At 33.2% G+C, this 24667-nt stretch overlaps 1 protein-coding gene across 1 annotated transcript in view; it reads right to left on the bottom strand.

The window, feature by feature from the left end:
- The window catches only part of LOC129230684 (clotting factor G beta subunit-like), a 51509-nt gene extending 31770 nt beyond the window's left edge, over positions 1 to 19739 (bottom strand). The window contains exons 1-4 of the mRNA XM_054865102.1: positions 19518 to 19739; positions 10093 to 10168; positions 7970 to 8257; positions 4644 to 4772 (exon numbers count right to left, since the gene is read on the bottom strand). Coding sequence (XP_054721077.1) covers positions 4644 to 4772; positions 7970 to 8257; positions 10093 to 10159 — 484 coding nt within the window. The 5' untranslated portion in view covers positions 10160 to 10168; positions 19518 to 19739. The remainder of the gene's footprint in view (positions 1 to 4643; positions 4773 to 7969; positions 8258 to 10092; positions 10169 to 19517) is intronic.
- Between the last annotated feature and the right edge of the window lie 4928 nt (positions 19740 to 24667).

Here is a 24667-nt window from a genome sequence, read left to right as displayed (position 1 = left end):
TGGAATTCACAAATCCAAAATAAATTGCATTCGATCCAGCCCTCCACTAGAGGTTTCAAATCATTAAATATCACCAGGAAAGAACAAGTCTTAATAACTCGACTTCGCATTGGACATACCAGATTTACTCATAAATATCTCTTATGTCATGAACCAGCTCCAACATGCATTACATGTGATGTAAATCAGACAGTGTTGCACATTTTATGCAACTGCCCAAATTTTAATCTAATTCGTTATAAATATTTTAATAATTTTAACCCATCTTTGAAGGAGTTGCTGGGGGAGCCGCCCCATCGCAATTTGTATTCCTTCCTCCAGGAGATTGGATTCTCCTTTTTAATTTAGTGTTTGTCTCAACATTATGTGATTTCGTCCTTCCTTTGTTTTTCAAGATATGTTTTGCCCTTTTTGTATTTATCTTCAAATCGTTTAAATGTTTTTATCGGTTACACTTTTTAACACTAGCACTTGAAGTTTTATGCTTTCTTCTTCAAAATATGCTTTTATTTACCTTATTCTTTTATGAAAAATAAATAGCTTATAATAAAATATCGTTTGGCGCAGTATAGCCCTCAAGGGCTCTTGCGCCATAAAAATCAAACCAACCAACAATCCAGCCATGATTTTGACTCCGAGAGGTGGCATTCTGGGTGGTCTTTATATAAACCGTGGGTAATAGGCTGTTGCAGTATTTACTTTAAAACCGCAGTACAGCGAACATAAAACAGTTGATAAAACAAAGCATAAAACAGTTGATTTTCAAGTTGCCGTCCTCGGTCAGATGTTAGGCGAGTTAGGATACCGAAGCATGAAACCCACATGCTAACCAAAGCTTTAGCAACTGATTCTGCTGACGAACCTTCCAACGGCACCGCTTCAACCAATCGCGTTAAGATATCAACAGTAGTTAAAAGCTATCGAAATCCTTTGCAGATGTGTAACGGGCCAGCCAAGTCGATATTTAAATGCTGAAATCTGTGCTGAGGCACTTTTAATTGTCCCAGAGCTGACTGTGTATGTCTATGGACTTTGGACCGTTGGCAGAATAAACATGCTTTATTTCATAGTTGAGTCTTTATTCATGTTAGGTCAAGTAAAAGGTTTCGTTACCAACTTTGTAGTGGTTCTTATTCCATCATGAGATAAGTTTTGAACTGATGAGAATATTTTGTGCCGAAATTTTAGAGAAATGTATGTACTATTGTAATTTGTAGAAGTATGACAGAAGATTTTCTTGTCACTATCCGGCTAAGGAATGTTAAAGATTTTTAAATTTGGGTTCCTTCTCAGTATCTTAAAATCTTCATCTTCTTGAGAGTTTGCTATAGTCTGTAAGTGTATAAGCAAATAGCACAGAAATGGGGTCAATACGAGGTAGTGTGTCAGGAACAATATTTTCATTCCCCTCAATAAATTAGATATTAGTTGAGAACCGGCTAATGAATGACAATTGTCTAGCTTGTCGTGGCGAGGTTTTTCCAAATCTTGCGGGGAAGGCGAATGTTAATGGCTGGTGATCCTCATATATAGTAAAAGATCGGCCTTCTAAGATGCATTTAAAATATTTAATTGCTATATAAATGGCTAATAGTTCTCTGTCATAGACATTATATTTTTTTTTTCGTTGGTGTCAAAGTTCGAGAGAAAAAACTCAAGGGTTGTGTTTCACCATTCAGAATCTGATGTAAAACGGTTCTCATGGCGGTGCTGGAGGCGTCAGTTGTTAAGGTTATCTCAGCCCTTTCGGACGGATGTGATAAATTCGTGGCGTGACTTAATGCATTTTTTATAGCACGGGAGGCATTCCTTGTTTCTTCCGTCCAAGTTATTTGTTTTCTACTGTTCTTTTTGATTCTACTAAGCAGTGCACTTAAAGCTTGTTGTAATTTGGCACAATTTGGAATGAATCTATGATATGAGTTTACCATGCCTAAGAATCTTCTTAAATTAATGAATGATTTTGGTTCTGGGAAGTTATTTATCGCGTCAATTTTCATTGCAAGAGGTTTAAGTCCCTCAGTTGAAAATTCATATCCCAGGTATTCGAGCTTAGAATGGCCGAATTTGCACTTCGCCGCATTAATACAGATCCTATCTTCATTCAGTCTTTTAAGAACTATTCTTACATGTTGACGATGTGTGTCTTCATGAGGAGAAGCTATTAAAATATAATTTAAATAGCAAAACACGAACTCTAATCCATTCAGCACCGTGTTCAGAAAGCGTTGGAATGTTTGGGTCGCGTTGCGTAGGCCGAACGTCATAAAAGGGAATTTAAACAACCCAAAAGGAGTTAAACTACAGTTTTTTGAATATTTTCCCTCACGTACCGGAATTTGCATGGTATGCTCTAATTGGGTCTATTGAAGCGAAAACTCGTTTCTGCTAATACATCACGGCAATCTGTTAAAAATAAAAGTGGATACCTGTCAGGAGTTGTCACGTTGTACAACGCTCGGTAATCCCCACAGTCTCTCTCCTATCTCAAGATATCTTCCTGGTCAGATGAAGTGGGCTTGATCAACTACTTTTTTATGGTCTACATAACCCTGTTTAAAGCATAAATTCAAATTCTATTTTGGCTGCTTTGAGTTTTTCTACCGATAATCTTCTAACTTTAAAAAAATGGCTAGAGCTCTGGTTCCTATGAAATGTTTGACATTATGATTTTTAACTTAATTGTTATGTGTGTTCAGTTTTAGCAATTCAGGAAAATCATTAATTTTCTCTCTGTATGGATTCTGTACAGCATTTAAATATTGTTATTGTTTTGAAAACAAGGAATTCCGAATCGTTAATAATGTAGATCCATCAATCAACTTCCGATTTTTGGAATCCACCAAAATGTTAAAATTAGCAAGAAAATCCATACCTATGATCGATTTGCAAACTTCCACGATAAAAAAAGGACCAAGTGAACGATCGCCTAAGATTGAGATCTACATAGATGAGACTGAGATCTATATAGCTGAGACTGAGATCTACATAGCTTCAATAGTTTCTGGCCATAAATTTTGATTTTTTTGTACCATTTTCAGCATACAGTTGAAAATTTGAAACATTATTTTATCGGCAGATAATGGAGGAATGTCGGATAATTCTGCTCCAGTGTGTATTAAAAACTGAGTGGCTGATTCTTTGTCGGAGATGAAAAGACGATTCAGCTCTGCCCCTTGTCCCGCAGTCGTCAATGGGAAACGGGGAATTAGTTTTCCTGACCTTTTGTAATCTTGACGAGAAATTACATCGTTGTTCGCTCTTAAATGATTTTTCGCCGAATTTTTTATGATAGTAACACTGCTATATCTTCTATCTCTAGATTTGGATTGATAACGATAATCAGGTCGACTGTACCACGGACTTGATAAAGTGGAAACTTGTAAGCTAAGTTCACTGATCTGGTTTTGCAGGCTTTCCCGTGTTTACGGTTATGGACGAAGTAGCGGCTATTGGGGGTGCAATTGGGTTTAATTCCCAAATTTTATCAAGCCATCGTCGCTACTTTTGACAGATCTTCGCCATTAGCACTTACAATACTGAGCATATTAAGTGGGATACATTGAAGCAATAACTTCTTCAGAAAAGAACCGGTTATCTTATCACCTGCCAAATTGCGCATCTCACACAGTAACTGAGATGCCTTTTTGTCGCTAAGTTCTAGTTCACTCAACAATTTTTGTGTCTTCGAGTCTGCGTGCAGAGAATTTTATCTGTCCTTGATATCTTCATATTTGCCATCTTTTGGTGGACTAAGCATTATGTCAGATACTGTAACAAAATATCGAATTCAGTACATATACGATAACCTGATCATACTTTCTTTGGTTAACAGTTATTTTCGCATTTCTGATCTGTGCTTCGAGCTAAAGGAACCATATCCTCGGATATGTTTTCCAAAACTGAGGAAATTTGGCGTTCAGCTTTGCGGCAACAGTGATTGTTGCATTAGTTTCAGCTTCTTGACTTTCATCACCGTCAGCCATAGTAAATGCGAAACATCCGAGTCAGTAATGAAGTATCTTTTAAGCAGATATGCGATATAAGTTCTTCTCGACTCCAATATAACAAAGATGATTTTATTTACAAAACTTATTTACATTGAACCATACGGTATAACCTTTTATATTTTCTTATATAGCGTCGCCCATGGAACGGCGACCATTTTATTTTTTATTCAATAATAATAAACCATTCATTTTTTAACATAATCATAAACTTGACCGTACAAAAATCGATGTGGCCAAGGCTACCCTGCACAAACTAATAGACGTGTCTATTTCCACCTATAAACCGGATGTTCGCCTTTCTATTTCATCGTTGACCCGACCACCACGCTAGAGACAGTGCTGTCTCTAGTAGTGTATCGGTGAGACGGTATTGTATTTATAGAACTTGACTTTTACGATATTTGAGATTTTATTTTGTCCATAGTGTAGATATTTATATCTCTTTTTACAAGTGCATCACCTACAAGAATTCAATCTTTTACAAAAGTTAATGTTTACTGACATTTTCTTTGATTATAGGCAAATAGTGGAACCTCTGTTGAAGTTTCGGACAACTCTGGAGTTCCTTGTAACCCAGGGTGCAAAGCTATGGCATAAGCTTATACTACAAATGAATAAGCAACTGAAACTTACTTGATGTTAATGGGTTAAAAAGTTCTTTCAAGCTAAGGGACGCTCGCTTTCCTCGTCTTCTATTGGTGTTTCGGCTGTTAATGCTAGTGGCCGGACTGCTTGCAACTTTTGGTGCTCTAAATCCGCAATCTGAAAAAAAAAAAAAATAATAATAATAATAATAAAGGAAGTTATTCCATTTTATTTCTATTTACATGTAATTTGGGAAGAGAATAAACAATCTCTCTTTATGCATATATTGCTTTGTAATTCTGTCATGTAAAAAAAAATCGATAGCAAAGTATGTTAATCTCTCTTGCCTTGAAAGTAACCGATATTGCATCAAAACCGAAAAAAGTAATAAAGATTACATTCAAATTCAAATTTTTATTCATCTAACACAATAGCGCTTAAAAGTTAGGTTTTTGTTTAGAATTTGTACTATATGAGAAAGAAACTACGGAGAAAGTAGAAACTGCAAGAGAAAGCATAAGAAGTAATTACTATGGAAGCATTGACATTAATATGTATTTTCTTTGTATACAGTCGACTCCCGTTACAACGCGATCCGACTTACGCGAAAGGGCTATAACGCGAGGTTTTCACGAGTAAAGAATTTTAGAGCTAACGCGAATTCCTCGGCGACAACACGATTTTTTTTGGAAGGAAGTATTGGGTATCGGCTTCGTTATCGGCTACTAAATATTGATTTCGCGAATGTTATTACATCCCTTTAGCATCACTGACGGCAGTGAAAGTTCTCACACCAAACTACTCTACGTATCGCGTTGTTATTGCATAAATAACCACTCAGCATTTTTCTTTCTTTTTTTTTCATTCTAATTATTAAAGTTGATGAAATAGAATGACGCCTTCGTGCGCTGTTTCATCCAAAGTTTCAAGATAGGAAGAAAAAGTTCCTGCCAGAAAAAAAGGGTTAAGATTCTGGATATGCTTGAACAACTACAAAACGCCGACGGTAGCACGAAAATAAATATGAGTGAATCTTTCATATGTACAATTAAAAATCAAAACAACAGAACTTAAACTTCAGAACTTAGTTTCAGTATTGAATTGCAGAGTATTGTCTAAGCAAAGTAAATATGTATTATGAAAATGGAAGCTGCTCTTGTACTGTGGATTAAAGAGTTCAGGAAGAGAGGCTGTTGTCATAAAATGGAAACGTTATAAAAGACAAGGCGAAGCAACCGTATTTAAAAATTTATTGAAAAAGAAAGGAGCATAAATCATCACTATCTTTATTTTTCAACTCATGAATATTATTACTGTATCTATTGTACAGTGTTATAGTGCAGCATTTTATTATTACTACTTACTGTGCCTGCCGTGTTGTTTTATTTTATGTCTTTCCCTCCCATTGATTATTCATTTTGTGCAACTTTAAGTACTTTATGTTGAATAAAATGACTTTTTTTATTTTTAAAAACAGTAAAAGTTCAGTTCTTTATGTAAGAAACTAATGTATAGTTGAGGAATACTTTAAAGCAGTTTAAGGGGGTGTTTCACAGTGTCTAAAAGAATTTGATGTGTTTATAAAAAATTATATACGTAACATTTCTCTACAACGCGAAATTTCAACTTACGCGAGGAGTCTTGGAACGCATCCCTCGCGTAAGTCGGGACTCGACTGTATACTTATTGTTAAGTCGTTAGTAATCAGATGAATGCATTTCAATTTTTGTTTAATACTCGCTGCTTACAAAGAGAAGCCCCCTTTTTGTCCTTGATGCTAACAATGCTTGACCAACAAGTCGATAAAAGTAAGATTTTTTAAGACTTAATTGAAGGCTAAGCGTAATGCTCGTATTAATTCAGCTTTGAATTGCTTTCAAAATTTTATGAAGGCATTTGAAAAAGATAAAAGAGTCGCAGTAAAATATTTACTTAGCCAATTAGTGCGCTCACAACGTGCCATGAAACTATTGAACGTACTCTCAAGGCAAAACCAAATATCATTACTTCTTGCTAAATCTAGGACAGCTCATGCTATCAGCGATACTTTAATCAAACCATCAATATTAATGCTTCCTGAAACGCTTGTGGAGAAAGATAGAAAGATGATTAAGACGTCAAAGTTATGACACTTTTTTTTAATTTCCAACGGCAATTGGGTTGGACAAAAAGAAAAAATTACAAAACAAAAGAACATGAGCATAAAGATAGTCATTTCCACATTCTTCTCCTTGCCTCCCAGTATCGCTCTGCAACTGATGATCCATGGAGAACTCTTCATTGAAGAAGATAGAGGCCATTTACAATCAGCTGACTTCTGCAAGGGGGACAGTAAGGATCAGGGGCCAGGATGATCCTGTGTAAGTGGGCAGCAAGACAGTCATGTCCAACGGTAAGTCGGAAAACAGCTACTGCTTCCTGCCGTGGCCAGTCGGTAATACTATTTGGGTTGAGGTCCCTCCATTTTTTGTGAGATGCCCTTTCTATTAGTTGTGTGCGGAAATTGTTGGACACTTTACTTTTAAACACTCGTTTAAAAGTTGAGTATGGGACCGGTTTAGTGTTTATTTGTGGATGGTGTTCTCTTTTTAGCCAGAATAGAATGTCAGCTGTTTCATTTCCCTTAATTCTGGAGTGAGAAGGGATACATTGGAAAACGACAGATTTACCTAGTAATTGTAGCTTTTTAATAGAGTTAATGAATTTTAGTATATCTTCAGAAGATATAATATTAGATTTAGAGCTATATGACACTAAATAACAATAATGTTTACAGAACAATTGATAAAGTGAGGGAAGATATTGAATATGAAATACAACTTGTTGAAAGCTGAAAAGAGTTGCGGAAAAAAAAACAGAAACCCTTACAGCAGCTAAACTTTAAAGCACTAATAGGCATCGCAGTTTATGCTTTTTCTCCCCTTATTTTATTACATACTAAAACTTAGTTGATTTATTAAGGTTGAGTTTAGATTTTTTCTGAGCAGGCAACAGTCACTGAAATTCTAATGTCTCCAAATCGAGGTGTAACCTTAGTTCATATGTTTTTTCTACTGTTTTGAAACTCTAGTATGATTTCACTTAAAAAATTCAGGATTCTTAAACCACCCTTAATTTAAAAGCAAACATAGAAAATTATTTGGCAAACAGTTTTTATAAAGCAACTAAACTTTATAATCATACTTAAAGTTTTTAAGAGTCAAGTTTAAACGAAAGTTTAATAGAAATGAAATGCAAGGAAAAAAGAACAGCACATTAACTGAAACTAATAGGCATCATATAGCAGTATTTTTCTGCGCCACCTACAGTGAAAATCAAAGTTACTTAGGATCCTGAACACAAGGTTAAAAAAATTTTGAATAATATCTTCTTACCAGGATAAGTTAAGTCAATCGCTTTGATATCAATAGGCCTTCCAGCTGTTGCTTTCGTGGTTCTTGGTTTGGACGTTGTAGTAGTAGTGTGCAGTAGGGGGTCGTCGAGGCAGCAGACGACAGGATTCAGCCCGAACCTGCAAGTGCTTCTTGTGGGTTTCCTGCAGTTCGACCTTCTTTGGCAAAATCCTTGCTGACGACGATATTCGCAAGCCTGGCCCGAAGGAGAATTCTGAAATTCAAACGTTCGAGATAGGCTATCTTCGAGTTTCTCCCTCTCTGAAGATCCTATAAAAGAGAGATCGAAATTACAGAAAAATAATAACAATTGTAAAGTCTAAAAAGGAATAGCAGTCTTTTAAAACTGAATGGACTTGATCTAAGAAATGGCCAAAATCTCTTAATCAAAAGAGAACCACAATTTAGTATTTATAGATTTTTGTAAGATTTTTGTTACAGTTCAAAATTTTATGCAAATGTAATCTATTTTTAGTAAATCATGAGAAATAATTTATGTATTCTTTGTATGAATATTATAAAAGGAAAAATATATTATTTTTTAGAATTTCATCTAAAAGAAGGAAAAAAGACACAAAATAATTAAAATTTTACTATGATATTTCCTTTTAACTACTGAAGAGAAAAATACATCCATTGAGAGATTAAATATTAGTAGTGTTTTCAAAGCTGAACTTGAGTAATTTTTGTATTTTAATCTCTGAGACAAAAACGGGGGAGGGGTTATAAGTTTAGCCTGTGAATCTGTCTCTCTAAGTGTCTATCTGTGGCATCGTAGCTTTTAAGCGGATGACTCGATTTCGTTTTAGTTTTTCTGTTTTCTTTCTTTCTTTGGAAATGGAGAGACTCATAGAATCAAATCACGACTCAAGACATTTCTATTTACAAAAGAAGAACTATTGGGACTGATCTAAAAACATGTAGTACATTTTAAGAGATTGATGATAAAAATAAGAATAAAATAAATAATCAACGTTAAGGCTTAGTTTTAAGAAAATGCCCCTTTCCATCTCACCGTCTCAGGCCTCGATGAAGTCACACGTTCTCCAGTGACGTCAGGGTGGCTCATGTACCGAGTTGGCTTGAAATGGTGAGAGGTAGGAAAACATCATATTTTTGTCTGTTGCGTTGTGGACCGGTATTTCGCTCAGGAAGATGCTACACTGTCGCGTTGAGACATTTATTTGAGCTAGAAGTTCCACGCAGCCTTGAAGTAGCTACTTTCTAACTCTTTTATGATTTACTAGTGGTACCCGCACGGCTTTGCCCGTAGTTGAAAATTAAAAGGTCATTCGGTTCGCCTGTATATTTACAAATAATGGATGACGAATTTCTCGCCAATTGGCTATGTTCATTCGCTCTCCTATTCCACGTCATGATAATTTCGTAATTTACTCGTCCATCTTATGATAATTTTACTCCGGAAAATGTTCTTAAAATTGAAATAGAAAAAGAATAAAGTCGAATTTTCGAAAAATCGCTTTGAGGTGCACACCCCCATGCTACAAACTAACTTTGTGCCAAATTTCATGAAAATCGGCCTAACGGTCTAGGCGCTATGCGCGTCACAGACATCTAGACAAAGAGACTTTCTGTTTTATTATTAGTAAAGATATTTATTAACATTGGTTGCGTCTATTGGTTTTTTGGCGCAAGAGCCTTAATAGGTTAAACTGCGCCAATATTTGCTTTGATTTTTTATTTTACTTATTTATTCACTCAATTGTGTATTCATTCATTTAATTCATTCGGTCGTCTAGAAGTGATGTCACACTTCCAGGGTGGAGCTGGTTCGTGACATTGTAACAGTTTGGGGAGGGGGAGGTAACAAGAAGTGTGGCATATTTTGGTTAGTTAAAAATATTTTTATAACAATATGTTTATGCAATATTGCGTTGTACGTGAAGGGTAGGGGAAGGTGGTAAGATGAAGTGTGACACTTCGTGACAAAAAGAGGATACTCAAATTCGTTGAAAAAATAATGATATCATTCATGGACAGCCCCTTATTTATTCATTATCATTCATTAAGCAAAACTTTGAGATTTTAAAATAATGAAAAAATATATATATATTTGAGGGAAAAAATTACGAAATATATCTTACCTTTAACTTCATACAGAAATAAGATAAGTAGTAATAGTAGTTTATATCTCCTAAATGTGAACTTCATACTTTTTCTCTGAAATGTATAAATCAAATTATCTTTACTATTCAATCGAAAAATTTAGCTCTGCATTTGCACTATCACATTTTATCTGTCGATATAAGTATAAATAATTTTCTTCGTTCTACTTTAAACATTTTTTTAAAATTGAACTCAGTTTTAGTTTCTCCTCATACCACAATTTAAACAGTACATTAAAATATAATCTTTCAGCTATGCTGTCAATTGAAACCATTCCATTAAATTTAATAATAGTATTGTCAATATATTTGACTGATGTTCAAAAACTTGGAATTAAAATAAATAAAAAGAGTGCAAGTGCTTGAAAATCTTGATATAGGAAAACAATTTGCAAATCAATGCTGTGTTCAAATTTTAAAAAATGCTGAGAAAAAGTGCAAAAGAGAAAAAGAAACCTCAAAGCTGGATTTCCTGTATTTCAATTTTGATGGAATCTTAAGAGGTAATCCCCGGAACCCAATTTCCATCGAATCGCTTCGCTTAAGAGCACGCTTTGCTCGCTCGTCAGAGTGTGAAATATTTTATGCTATTTTTATCATTATCCCAGAATTTTTACTTTGACCAAAAATAATGTTCTATATAGCATACAACTTTTTGAAAATAAAAAATATGACAAAACTCACTTTTCAGTTGTATTTCGAAAATAGTATCTATTCCATTGTACAGGTTGTAGATTAACACAGTTTTCTGTGTTAATGTAGGAGGTATATCGTCTTGTAATTAATTTTTACTTTCAGAGGAAGTCTCGCCTAAGTAGTCATTTTCTTTGAGACGGCTGAGCAATTAATTCTTCTTGGGCTAACATTATTTACTGGGTGTTAATACGGTCCTGGTTATTTTCTGACACGTTGGCAAGATTCAGAATAATGAGGTTGTTTCCATCGTTCAAAAGTACTACTTTTAGTCACTGAAATTGATAGAATAAGCAAAAAATAATAACATGTAGCTAGAATTTTTTCCCCCAATAGTTATTTTTTATTTAATTATTTTTTTCGTGGCCAATTTGGAAATAAGGCGTGGTCTTTATGACGTCCGAAGTGATGTACTTTGGCGCGTTGCTCCATTGGGATGTTGAATGTTTACGCATTGTTAAGAAAAAAGGTTGCCATTAAACACTAATATTAATAGCAATCATGATGAGAATTTTTAAAGAAGGGTTTTCTGAATCGGACATGAAATTCTTTAGTATTATTGCACTATAATATTTTTATCTTGATCTTATACCAAAATATTACGCTCTGCGCTAATGGCATCCGTGAATGGCATTTCATCACTTGTGATGTCATAGGGAAGAAGCGTACAAAATAAAATTGAATCTGCGCACCGATTCAAATATATATTTTTTAAGTATTAAACTTTGTCAAACTATTTTAAAAATATTTAAAACCTTTGTTTTTAAGCATTCTCTTTCAGAAAAAGTACTTATAAAATTTCAGAAACAACCCAACTATGTATCGTTGTCGATAGCGGGTGTAGTAATCCTGTCGATAGTTTGAACTATTAGCCATTAATGTACAAAACGCGTGCTTATAAACAGAGCTAACCAGTGGTGCCCAACAACCCACGTGTGGGGAAGTTGATCCGTGTGGCCCGTTGTTCTGTTCAATGTTAAGAATGGGGTCGTTTCCAAAATTTTAAAACTATTTTTTTCTGGAAGAAACTGCCTAAAAACATAGGATCTGGCCTTTTTTTAAATAATTTGTTTAAGTTTAATATTTTTAAAAAATTACTTAAATCGGTGCGCTTTTATTGTTTAATTTTCTGCGTATGACATCACAGATGATTAAATGCCATTCAGTGTTGCCATTCACAGAACAAAATATTTAATTCGCATCTTTACTCACATGTATTGGCAACGATATGGTTGGTAGCAAGCGTAGAGCGCAATTTTAATTCGCTTCTTGATTATCATAGCGTAGAAACGCGATAGAAAGATGCGTCAAAGAGCATCATTTGTGACGCCATCAAGACCACGCCTTATTTGAAAAATCGGTCATTTAAAAATAATTAATTAAAAAATAACTGTTTGGAAAATGAAAGTATTTTCTGGGTCCATGTTGTTATTATTTTTTTTTTTTTTTTCCTTTTGCTTATTCGTCAATTTCAGTGACAAAAAGTACTACTTTTGACTGAAGGAAACGACCCCACTGAACGAATTGTATGTTCTGGAAACTTCTAAAACAACCGATCGTCTTCATTCTGTAATAAGAATGATTGTTGCAATAGTATTTAAAAGATAGATGGAAACTTCGTATTGATAAATAAGCGTGTAGTAACGATAACAACAATTCTTGGATCTTGATTTTCCATCCTTTTCCTTGTTTCCCGTGTTATCTAGAAAAACAAATTCATTAAATTTGTTTATGTGTTCTGATTCGAGAGATTCAACTTAATATAAGGCCTCGGGTAAAAAAAAAGTTGATGAGACTGGTGTAGACAAATCTTTAAAGTTTAATACATGGAGTTTAGTTGTAAGTGACTTTGCAGCAGATAAGTGTTGTCTCTCCTGATTGGCTGTTTGATGGATGTGATTGGTGTCTCTTCTGTGATTGGCTATGTGTTATAACCTCAATCGGTTTTTATGTTACTTAGTGAAATATTCTAAAAAGATGGACACTGGTTGAAGACGAAGCCTTAAACAGTTCGTTGTCGCAAATTTGAAAATTTTACAAACGTAAAACTGAAATACAGGGAATGTACTAGCCTGTTTTTTACGCACTTGAATTCTTAAACCATACTAAAAATTTTCTTGAAAATCCGAAAAATAAAATAAAATAAATAAATAAAATGTGTACAAAATGGACTTAAACTGATGAGCAAAATATGCTGTAGTCTTTAGTATTCCAGATTGTAATCAGCGTTTTTCTTTTGTACGAATTTACAAACAAAAATTGAAAATAGTGTTTCAGTACGAGCTTTATTATAAAATATATTGTCCTTTTTTATATACTGTAATTTTCAAAACAAATTTCCAACTTGCTCGTTCTGAAAAAAGTGAGTTATCTTAATTGTTTCACTTTGTTCTACATTCTCCCTCAGAGCAAAGAAATATATATCACTAGAGGACCCGACAGACGTTGTTCTGTTCAAACTTTGTCAATTGAAAAGTTGAAAATTTTCAATAAACTATCAAGTGTTTCAACCGTTTTGTTGAAAAAAATAAGTAAATGGAAAATGTTTTAAGCTGCTTGGTGTCAGAATGCACATATTTATTACAACTTGATTTATCTAGTGCCCACTGAGCAGTTGTTTTATCAACTATTTTTTCTCGCGTACTTCAAAGATCTTCAGAGATTGTATGGTTTGTTCCTTTAGCCATACGCAAAGGATAAAAATCATCCTCGGATATCTTAATATATAAAAATCTTCTGTGCGGACGTTTGTCACCATAAGGCTTTTAAACGGCTGGACCGATTTTGATCAAATTTTTTGTGTGTTGTTTAAGTTGTGGCAAGCATGGTTTCGAAGCGCGATGGATCGAATCGGAAACGTTTTTGTTAATTAATTAATTAATTTAAACATTGGATGGTTATATCTCCCAAATGATTAATATTTATTTTAACCTATTGTTGAGCGAGAATTGAAATAAATATTTAACCCGTTGCCAAAGGACAATAAGAAAGCCAGCTCTGCTCTTTGTAATGAAATTTCCTACTGTGATATGTCAATTGATAATAGATAAAACGTAGAGAGAGAGAGAAACCGACATTAATTGAAAGCAACGATTTTAGGTCCCGAGATGTATTTTAAAGTAAAGTACTGGAAGGTTCACGCAAAACGTGTGTTCTGTCATCGTAGTTGAACCATATGACCTGATCTGTGCTTTAAGTTTTCCTAACCAAATGATCAGAAAGTACCGTACCTAGCAACATTTGATTCTCGGCTCAAATCCATCTGAGTTTTGACACCGATGTCAAGATTACTTTAAGGATTATCAAACTAATCAGTACATTATTAAAGGAAAAGATGATGGAATTTAAAGACGAAACAAATTTTATTTTTGTTCAGATAAATTACAATGGGGTAGTTCTGTACACAAAAGATCTGTGCAGTGGAAAATCAGGGATATTTGGATAATTGGGAATCTGGCGCGGTCGTCTCATTTCTGGCGGTAATAACTTTATTTTTGTAACCCTGCTGATTTATAGTAGCCCTATGTAAATAGCTGTTTCCGTTCTCTTTGTTTAGCTTTGCAACGAAAAATACCTCTCGCGCAGGCGCTGGAGCCAAAAATTGACGGCAATGAAAAAAGATCGCCGAATTCCCAATTATCGAAATATCCCCGGACGATCTTTATCTTTGGTGGAAAGAACAAATTAGGCAATATATGAAGTTTTAAAATTTTTCGTTCAAAAGATCGGACTGCTAATCGGTCGTATAGTTGGTGGTCGTTGGCTTCGCTCACTGATCGGCTGGATTACAGTAACGTGGTGGCTTGGCGACTTTGGTTATAAACAATAGAGTTGCATGATTATCTGTTTACATTTTAAAGCTATTGTTAATGTAATTTATTGTATTTTTTGTTCATTTGGCGAAATAAATCAAATTGCAAAGAATTGCTTTTCGTTTTTAAAGGGTTTTTATTTTAGTTGAGGAAAGTGTTTATTTTACAACAGGAGGGGGGGGAGGGATGAGTGATTTTTGCTCTTATTCAGAGAACTGTTTTTACCTTTATATATTTTTAAAACGATATCCTTTCGATTGTTTTATTATTTTTCATATAAGGGATGTTGCAGCAGGATTTCCCGTTTGTTCTAGATGGGTAGTTAGTTTCTTACACTTAATATTTGAGGACGCTTTTTATCGTTTGAGTATGGCTGAAGGAACGAACCATCAAGTACGGGGGAAAAATAGTTAATAAAACAACTGCTCAGTGGGTACTAGATAAATCAAGTAGTAATAAATATGCGCATTCTGACACCAAGCAGCTTAAATCATTTTCTTTTTACTTATTTTTAAAAAAAAAACGATTCAAACACTTGATAGTTTATTGAATTTTTTTTTAACTTTTCAATTTTCAAAGTTTGAACAGAACAACGTCTGTCGGGTCCTCTAGTTAAGTATAAAAAATAACTTTCCCATCTACTAAAAACGGGAAATCCCGCTGCAACGTCCCCCATATGAAAAAAAAAAAAAAGACAATCGAATGGATATCGTTAAAAAAATGATAAATGTAAAAACAGTTCCCTGAATAAGCGAAAATGACTCCCCTCCCTCCACCCGATGTAAAATAAACACTTTCTTCAATTAAATAGACTAAACACTCTTTAAAACCAAAAACAATTCTTTGCAATTTAAAATATTTCACCAAATGAACAAAAGATACAATAAATTACATTAACAGTAGTAAACAAATAATCACGCAACCGTATTGTTATGGCCAAGGTCGCCAAGCCACCAAGTTCCTGTAATCCAGCCAATCAGTGAGCGAAGCGAACTCCGACCGATTAGCGGTCCCATCTTTGGAACGAAAACTTCATATATTTGCCTAATTTGTTCTTTCCAACAAAAATATAAAAAAAATCTTCCGCTGCACTGATCTTGTGTGTACAGAACTACCCTGTTGTAATTTATCTGGAGGAAAATAAAATTTATTTCGTCTTCTAACTCCACCATCTTTTCCTTTAATAATGTACTGATTAATTTGATAATCCTTAAAGTAATTTTGCCATTGGTGCCAAAACTCAGATGGATTTGAACCGAAAAAAAAATGTTGTTATGTACGGTACTATCCGATCATTTGGTTAGGAAAACCTAAAGCACCGACCCGGTCACATGGTTTAACTATGACGAAAAATACGCGTTTTGCGTGAACCTAGTGAAAAAAATCCGATTTCTTCCAGTACTTTACTTTAAAATATATCACTGGACCTAAAATCGTTGCTTTCAAGAAATGAAGGCTTCACACTCTCTCTCTCTACGTTTTATCTATTCTCAATTGAAATGTCACAGTAGGAAATTTCATTACAAAAAAAGAGCTGTCTTTCTTATTGTCCTTTGGCAATGGGTTAAATATTCATTTCAATTCTCGCTCAAAAATAGGTTAAAATATATATTAATCATTTGGGAGATATAACCATCCAATGTTTAAATTAATTAATTAATTAACAAAAACGTTTCCGATTCGATCCATCGCGCTTCGAAACCATGCTTGCCACAGCTTAATTACACACAAAAAATTTGATCAAAATCGGTCCAGCCGTTTAAAAGCCTTATAGTGACAAACTTCCGCACAGAAGATTTTTATATATTAAGATGTATCTTCTATATCATGAAAATCTATTGGTGGCGTCGTAACAGCCAGTAAAATTGTTGAACGTATAAAATTGCTTTTAAGCTTAGTGAATGACAGTAACATTCTCCGTATGCATGATTTTTATGTTTTCTATTTGAAGTGAATTTTTTAAGTCTTGGGGATATTTTGGCCCATGTAGAAAGAGATGAGAAATGAAGAAACATTACGATACGTATGTTTTGAGCCTTCACACTATGACGTAGGTCTGGCGCTCACGGGATCTGGCTCTACAAGGGTTCTTCCTTTGCACAATACTTAAACAATAACTCGAAACAAATTTTTGGCGAAACTCTTCAGCCGATAATTTAAGCAATCAAGTGGGCGCACTGTTTTGGCAATTAAAATTCTCAGTTTTTATTTTTGCTAGTTCAAATTCTAAACGTTCTATCTCGGTTAAACATTTTTCATTCCGTTCGGCGATAACATTATCAAGAATGTATTTTGCACACTGTCCATTCCAATGAAATGCTGAAGTAGTATAATGTTAGTGAAATAAAATTATTTTTGAATTTGGCGGAGATGAAAGCTCTATTTCTTTGGCTAGAGTTATTAAATCCTCCTTTCGAGCTTCAGATTTAAAAAAACTCGTATCTATACAAATTTATACAGAACAATAAAATCAAAAAAGTTACCTGCTAAAACATTTTTCTTTTTCAAAAAAATGATTCGAACTGACGAGCATATTCGTTTTTACTTTCTTGCCAATGCGAAGTTTGTTAATCCAGAGTTTTCTTCTGTTTACACTTTCGCCATTTAAAACAATCAGCTCCTTTTTTAGGGGGAAACAGTGGAAACTAACATGTTTTTGAGAAGCTCGAGAATGACCTTTAGGGGCACAGCAATTTCTGTTGCGGAAAGCAAATTTAGGCGCATCGAATGATGAATTACGTGAAGGTGAAGGAAATACTCATAAAACAAACTGCCTATGTTTTGCCCTAAAACATACAAATGGAACGCAATGTTCTACCCTTTTCCGTAGTTTGTAAGTCCTCACAAAGTAGCATATTCCAGATTTGGAGTTGCGAATATCTTAGACTGGAGTAACAGTGTTGCATAATATTTTTGACTGGATACATAGAAAATTATTTCATTTTGTTACTTCAATTTATGCAATCAAAATATCTTTCCCAACAAAATATTATTCAATTTCGTTTTTTACTTTACATGCAGCATAATACATTTCTTTTAATTATCCGGAAGTGAGTAGAACCACAATTCACATGTGATAGAAACCGGATATCTGATTAGTCCAAAAATTCCAGATAAAAGAAAACACTTTAATTTTGTTGTCGTGTATTCAATAAAATCATTTCATTGATTGATTCTATAGATTTTATGACGCAAGAGCCTAATTGGCTATACTGCGCCAAGCACGAAACGGTAGCAAAATCATTCGAAATTAAATATAGGCGCCCAATGTGCGGAATACTTTGATATTTCAGTTTTTGACACAATAGCTTAATTTTGGTCCATAACTTCTTATAATCTGATTCCGTTTATAATCTGATAAAAGTGAAATTGGTGGATTTAGATCAATGTTAAATCACGTAATGATTGAGTGATACATTAAAAATAGTTCATTCTTTTATATCCTACGTGACTATATTGATTTGAATGGAATGTAAGAAAATGTTAAGGTAAATAACATTTTAAATCACTTTTCGGTTAAAAGAAATGAGATACGACCAACTCTCGATAAATCGAAGCCTTTATAACTCAAATACTCCTTTATCTCTTAAGTTTTCATTGGGTCCCACATTTTTAAGAAAGCTGTGGGAACTTCCCATTATTCGAAGGTTTTAGTCAGTCTCTTCGGACTTCCTAGTTAAAGAGTAATGTATAGAGCAAAATTCTGAACAAACCAAAATGAAGTGTAGAGGCAAAGGATAATTTAAAATTTTTGCGCAAACATTTTATGTTCAGTTCTAATAAATATTCTAAAATTATTTCGATAATTTATAATCAGTAATGCTTGTATGCGTAAGGAATGGAAAAATGCCTTTTATTGGTATTAAATGTTCGATTCCCCTTCTTTATGATTAGTAAAACAATAGATCGATCTCAAATGCAAAAATATCTTTTTCTCAAAGCGACAGAGGCTGCGATTGGGGCTTATAAAGGGGGGGAGGGCAAAAAAAAAAGTCATAGGAGTTTAAGCTACAATACAAAAATGAAAAAAAAAGAGAGATAGAGAAAAAAGTTTAAGGCTGGTTTTGAGAGCAGATATGTGGTAATTGATACAATCTAACTACTTTAGTCACGTTTTTCTGAAGTTTTAGATGAATTATGTACACAATAACTTTCCCCGAAGAAACACTGGAACTTGAATTTGACTTATTTACCCAAAAGTATTACCCCCAAAGTAGGTGTCGCAAACACTTGATCAAAATTTCTTTGAACAAGTGCGGCTTGTTTAAGTAAAACAATTGATTTACTAGTATCTAAACAATGAATACATAAGGTAAAAATTACTGTTTCTGTTAAATGTTTCGTAAACAGATATACAAAGTAAGACAAATAATTATGTTCAGAAAGTTTTGACATTCTGCTTTTTTTATAATTTCAAGTTTTGGTTCCTAAATTGGAAAATAAAATGAATTAATTAACCATACAAATAGAGGAGGGAGGGGGCGGTCGCCCCCCTTGTCCTTCCCCCCGAATCGCCGCCACTGCTTAACGATATCTTAAAATGATGATACAAGTGAAATAAAATTATTAAACTATTAAAATTATTATCTATTATTACGTAAAATTATTATCTTTAATTAGAAATAATTAAAGAACTGAAATCATAAACTCATCTTTTTTCGAATGCAATTGTTATTATAAAATTCATAGATTTTAATATAAGCACTCCATTAAATTTAACATTGAAATTTTTTCACGTTTATATCCATAAATAATCTTTCGTGAAATGAATGAAAAACCTATTCCTGAAATGTAAACAATAGATTAATATTTTAAATTTTAAATAATTCGATAGATTTAAATACAAGCGAAAGATTTTTACCATTCGCTCTCTTCATTATCAAAAACGAATTATTTTACCTTTGGAGTTCCAAGCTATAACTTATAATACCTCTTCAAATTCCGAGACCATCTAGTTTCTAAATGCTTTGCTTTCGATTGCACACTGCAAAAAGAGGAAATTTGCTCATTTAAAACGATGGGGCCGCACGACCAAAGCCAATCGTAATTACTCTTGCGTAAACTGTCCATGCAACATTGTCCACGGGGAATCCGGTTTCTCTATTAGCGAGCCTCGTGCAAAGCTTGCTAAAAGGCGCGAATTGCGCGACCATCAGTAAGGGATTCTTTGACATTCGAAATCTTCTGTCATCCTGTTTTATTTTCTGTTTTCAAGGTAGGCTGGTTTCTGAGACGTAATTGAATCATTCATGACGTCAGCCTAATGGGTTTAATGTCCAGTGCGAAAATTGCATTCTCGGTCAATTTTACTATACCGAAATTCGCGGAAATAGGAAATCATTTTTTGAAGATAGCACGTTCTAGTGCTAATGGATTTTATCATCCATGTGACCTCGACCAAAGTTGAAATGATTTTGAAAGTTGAAATTATTAACAAGTTCTGTAAATTAAGTAATTAGTGGCTTGCCTAGCATGTTCGACACCCGGGTCAGTAATCTGTGGTGTCACCTCCAGCGGAAATTTTTCCAATTTGTAGTCTGAAAAATCCATTTTGACTTTATATTTTTCACAAATTGGTAATTCCACTTCGGGTGTCAGGTGTGTTGTTCGACGCAGGCTGCCCCCCGTTGTGACGCCATTGAAGTAATGATTTAGTTTTAATGTTATAATTTAAGACGAAATACAAACACGCTTGAAAATTTTGTTACATTATCAAACAAAAGCTGTGACTTTGTTGTGCCTTCGAATTTCTTTGGAAGGAATTTTTTCGCAATTAATGCAAGCGTTAGTTCTATGTTTTGTTCTTAAATGTTAAATAGCAATGTGTTGTAAAAAAATATTTACTTTTAAATTCGAGTACTTTAGAATTAAGCATTTTAAAAACTAGAATTATTGGAGTTTCCCAAACATTTTTCCTTCATAAAATTCAAAGAAACGGACTTCGATTGAACGAGGTGTCGGTTGAAAGAGTTTTGGATAGTTGAGATTCTATTGTGGTGGAATTATTGATTAATTAACAATGCTTGCGCCGATATGCACAATAGTTTTATTTCAAAGACAAAACATATTTACTCAATCTCTGTATAAATCCAGATAAACCGCTACAGGTCATTCCACCGTCACATGCGGGACAAACAGACTCAATAATTTTACCAATATTTTGTTATAATTCTTAAAATGTTGATTAAACAGAATTTTTTTAATTTTTACAATTGATACACATGCTGACACAGTTTATAATTTAATATTGAATTTATTTGCATGCAAAATGTACGGATAATCTTAAGTCAACTTCTTGTAAATTGCTGTATGAATTAGTTAATATTTTTGCTGTGTTAGTATAGCAATGGCGAAAAATACTGTAGCTTTTGAAAGCTAAGGTTTTAATGTGAAGGGAACATATCTCATTTGTTGAGAAATAATAATTTAAACAGTTGAAAAAAAATATGTACAGGGTCGTTCCACGAAAATGCCGCCAATTTGTCCCGCACGTGACCGCTCATATAGTTCATTAAAAACTAATAATTTTAAAAGGCAATGGTCAAATATATTTCCTTAAGAAATCATCCATATCTTTGTGATTTCTTAAGCAGCCAAATTTTGTTCAATATCCGTTATTATTTTCAATGAAATTATGTATTGTCTCTCGTGCGAGGCAAAATGACTGTTTTCCGTGGAATGGCCTTCCATTAACCCTCTGATATTTATTTTAAAAATGATAACTTATCTGCAAACCATAAATATTTTGATTAAACAAATTCATGGAAGTAGATTTTTTTTTCAGATTCAACCAGATTTTTTTTTCAGGGGGACTACTATATGTATATTATATACTTATGCATGCACCCCAGTGTGTAAGGGGGCCATAACTCAAAAGAAAGGAAGATTAGTGAAGATCACAAATTTAAAATAAATTAATGAATAAATAGTAAAAACAGTAGTAATTTCAGAATTGTGTAGATTTTGTTGAGTTGTTCTTCATATACTAATGGTGTATAGCTTTATCTTACATTTCTTTTTTGACTATTTGAGCTACATCCAGTAGTAACGGAAGATGAAAACGTAATAATTCCATAAGAATCGCACAAAAGTTGTTGATGCAACTAAAATATAATAATACGCAGGTAAAGCTTGACCACGAAAAGAAGGTGGATGACCTTGAAGCGAAACATCGTTTGTATCATTTGTAATAGGTAGAATCTGCCAGAAAGCACCGAATACTAAGAGCCATGGTCTCGCTAATGCTATCTGTTCCAAAATAATGACAAACAACCTATTACAAATGATACAAATGATTTTTTTTGCTTCAAGGTCATCCGCCTTCATTTCGTGGTCAAGCTATAATATAATGTAACCCAAATGTTAATCAACCCCAAATAAATGTAAAACAAGCGACAATGACAGTCAAGTAAATGTCAAGTAATTTGAACTTTGCTTTCGAAATCAAAATTTTGTTCTGTTATCAACAGGTTAATTTACCGCGTTAAAATTGTTTTAAACTGCACTTAAGTATCAACTAATAGTAACTCCGGCGGCATGTTTTTTTTTTATTTTTCCAATAATAGTTTAGGTTCCTACCGCAGCATTCTTCTGCATTCTCGTATTCTTAAAAATGAAAGAATTTACAAATTCATTTAGCACATTTAAATATTTATATTGACTAAGATAAAAAAAAAAAAAATTGCATGCTTTTAAAAAGTTTAGGGCTGGCTGCTGAAATTTGTTTATTGTTACTGGTTCAAAAAATAAAATTTGAATTTTTTTCGTGTCCAAATTTTAGAACCTTTTTAGACTTTTTAAAGTGATCACAGCTTTTATATTTGCTTTCTAAAGTTTTGAAATATTTGATATTTCGTTGAAAATAATATCATTCTGTGTAATGTCGGGGAATGTGGAGCAATGTGAACTACTTAAGATAACTTTCTTTCTTCAAAATGAACAAGTTAAAAATTTGTTCTGAAAATTACGGTACATAAATTTAAAAAAAAACAAACATATTTTCAAATAAAACTTGTATTGAAACATTATTTTTAATTTTTGGCAATAAATTTGTACCGCCAAAAAAAAGAAAAAAAGAAAATTTTTATTTTTATGTTGCATTGAAAAATAAAATATTTTTTAATGAAATATTTTCTTTTCGATTATTATAGACATTTTAATCAGAGTAATGAATGAATAAATGAAATGGAAATGAAACAATAAACGAATAAATAAATATATAAATAAGTTAATAAATGAGAACAAATTAGTGAGTGAAAAAAATGTTGAATGAATAAGAAAATAGTGAATGAGTGAATATGTAAGGAAATTATTAAATGAAAGAATGTAAAAAAAAGTAAATGATAAATATTTATCTAACGATTTATTTTTGTAATGCTCTCGCTTTGAGATTAAAACATATATATTAAACTGTTATGCTAAACTACTTATTGTTTTCTATGGTTCTCTTATTCAAAAAAAAAAAAAAAAAAAAAAATCCAAATTATTGTGTTATTTCATCTCGACATAAATTAACATTTTGCGCTACATGAAGAAATGTTATTTTCATGATTAAATTTTTGGAATTCATTCAGCCTTACATAATTTTCAATCCTATTAAACATCTACTGTTTCTAATGCTCAAGTACATTATTATTTACCAAATAATGTAATGTGCGACATGAAAAATTTACTAGTAAAATCACTCACAGAAAGCATTTTAGCTATGCCATTAATGCTCGTAATTGGTTAAAAAGGAAGTACTACGATAAGTCGAAATTCGATGAGCCGAAACCTTTGATAAGCCGAAGTGAATCTTTATTCCCGTCTAGCTGAATGGAGAATTACTGTTATTTATTTTTGATAAACAGAATTTCGTTGAGTTGAAATATCAGTTGATCCCCAAAAAATATGAACAAAAACAAAAAAAAAAAAAAAAAAAAGAAATCGGCGCCATTGCATTGCATTGCATCAAAAGGTCTAGAAAAGTGGATCTAATAAATCTCTGATTATTTGTTGACAATTTGGCAAAGTGTTTTTTTTTTTTCGTTTTTATGTATTGTTGACTTCATTTCCTTCGGTAGAAATGAAAAATCTGCACATTGGGGAAACCAAAGCTCTGATTTAGTGCAGACAAAAAGGAGATGGAAAAAATTACAGGGAGGGGGGTGCGTGTATTCGAGAAGGAATGTTTTTAGGATTTTGTGACGAAGCTGCTGGTCTTTCCAAGACTGGCTTTTTTCTTTCGTAGCAATAGAAAGCGAATGTTTGTGGGGCCATTTCACTGACTCCTAAACGTTTGAGACAGAATTTTAAATAGGCAAGGAGACAATTTAAAAATTTAAGCTTCCAAGAAAAAGTTGAGTTAATTCGATTGTGGTGTAGAAAAGAAGGAAATTGCGTTGAAGTTTACCTCCAAGTTTTCAATCATTTTAGCCTATCAAAAAAAAAAAAAATTTTTTTTCTATTGCCGATGCAAGAAAAGCAGTAGTTGTATTGCGCATTTTTACAGAATCCCGTCCGAATGTTCTAGACTCTCTCTGGAGCTTTAAAAGGATCTAGGACTATAAAATGAATGAACAAATTTTTGCTCAAAGCAGTGTTTGATTAGAGATTTCTTTTTTTAAATATTTGGTACGCAAAAGTTATGTCCTACATAAAATTATAAATATGTTTTCCAACCTATATAAACTGTTGAATTTATAGAATTATAGTGTACCTTAACTATGTCAAGTATATATCACCGCCTCAGAACAACAGTAAGGCCTCTAATCCCAAGAATAGCGGTAAAATATCCTACTGTTGCTTTCAGGCGACAATATTATTTTTGATACATCATTCTATTACTTTTTTTTTTGCTCATATTATGAATTTAATAAGTTTCAGTGGTGGTATTTCATTTTATTCTATGTTTTCTTTTCGTATTCAATGAGCCGGATTTTTGATAACTCGAATTTTTTCGCATTCTCTGCAACTTCGACTTATCGAAGTTTCACTATATAATGAAACTTCACGTTTGTGGGTTGATGGATATTATCTTGTTAAGGAAAACAAATATTGTTTACATCTCT

Source organism: Uloborus diversus, chromosome 9, assembly GCF_026930045.1.
Source record: "Uloborus diversus isolate 005 chromosome 9, Udiv.v.3.1, whole genome shotgun sequence".
In the NCBI taxonomy this organism is placed as follows: domain Eukaryota; kingdom Metazoa; phylum Arthropoda; class Arachnida; order Araneae; family Uloboridae; genus Uloborus; species Uloborus diversus.
Note: the sequence above shows the minus strand (reverse complement) of the source record. Positions and strands in the feature narration are given on the sequence as shown.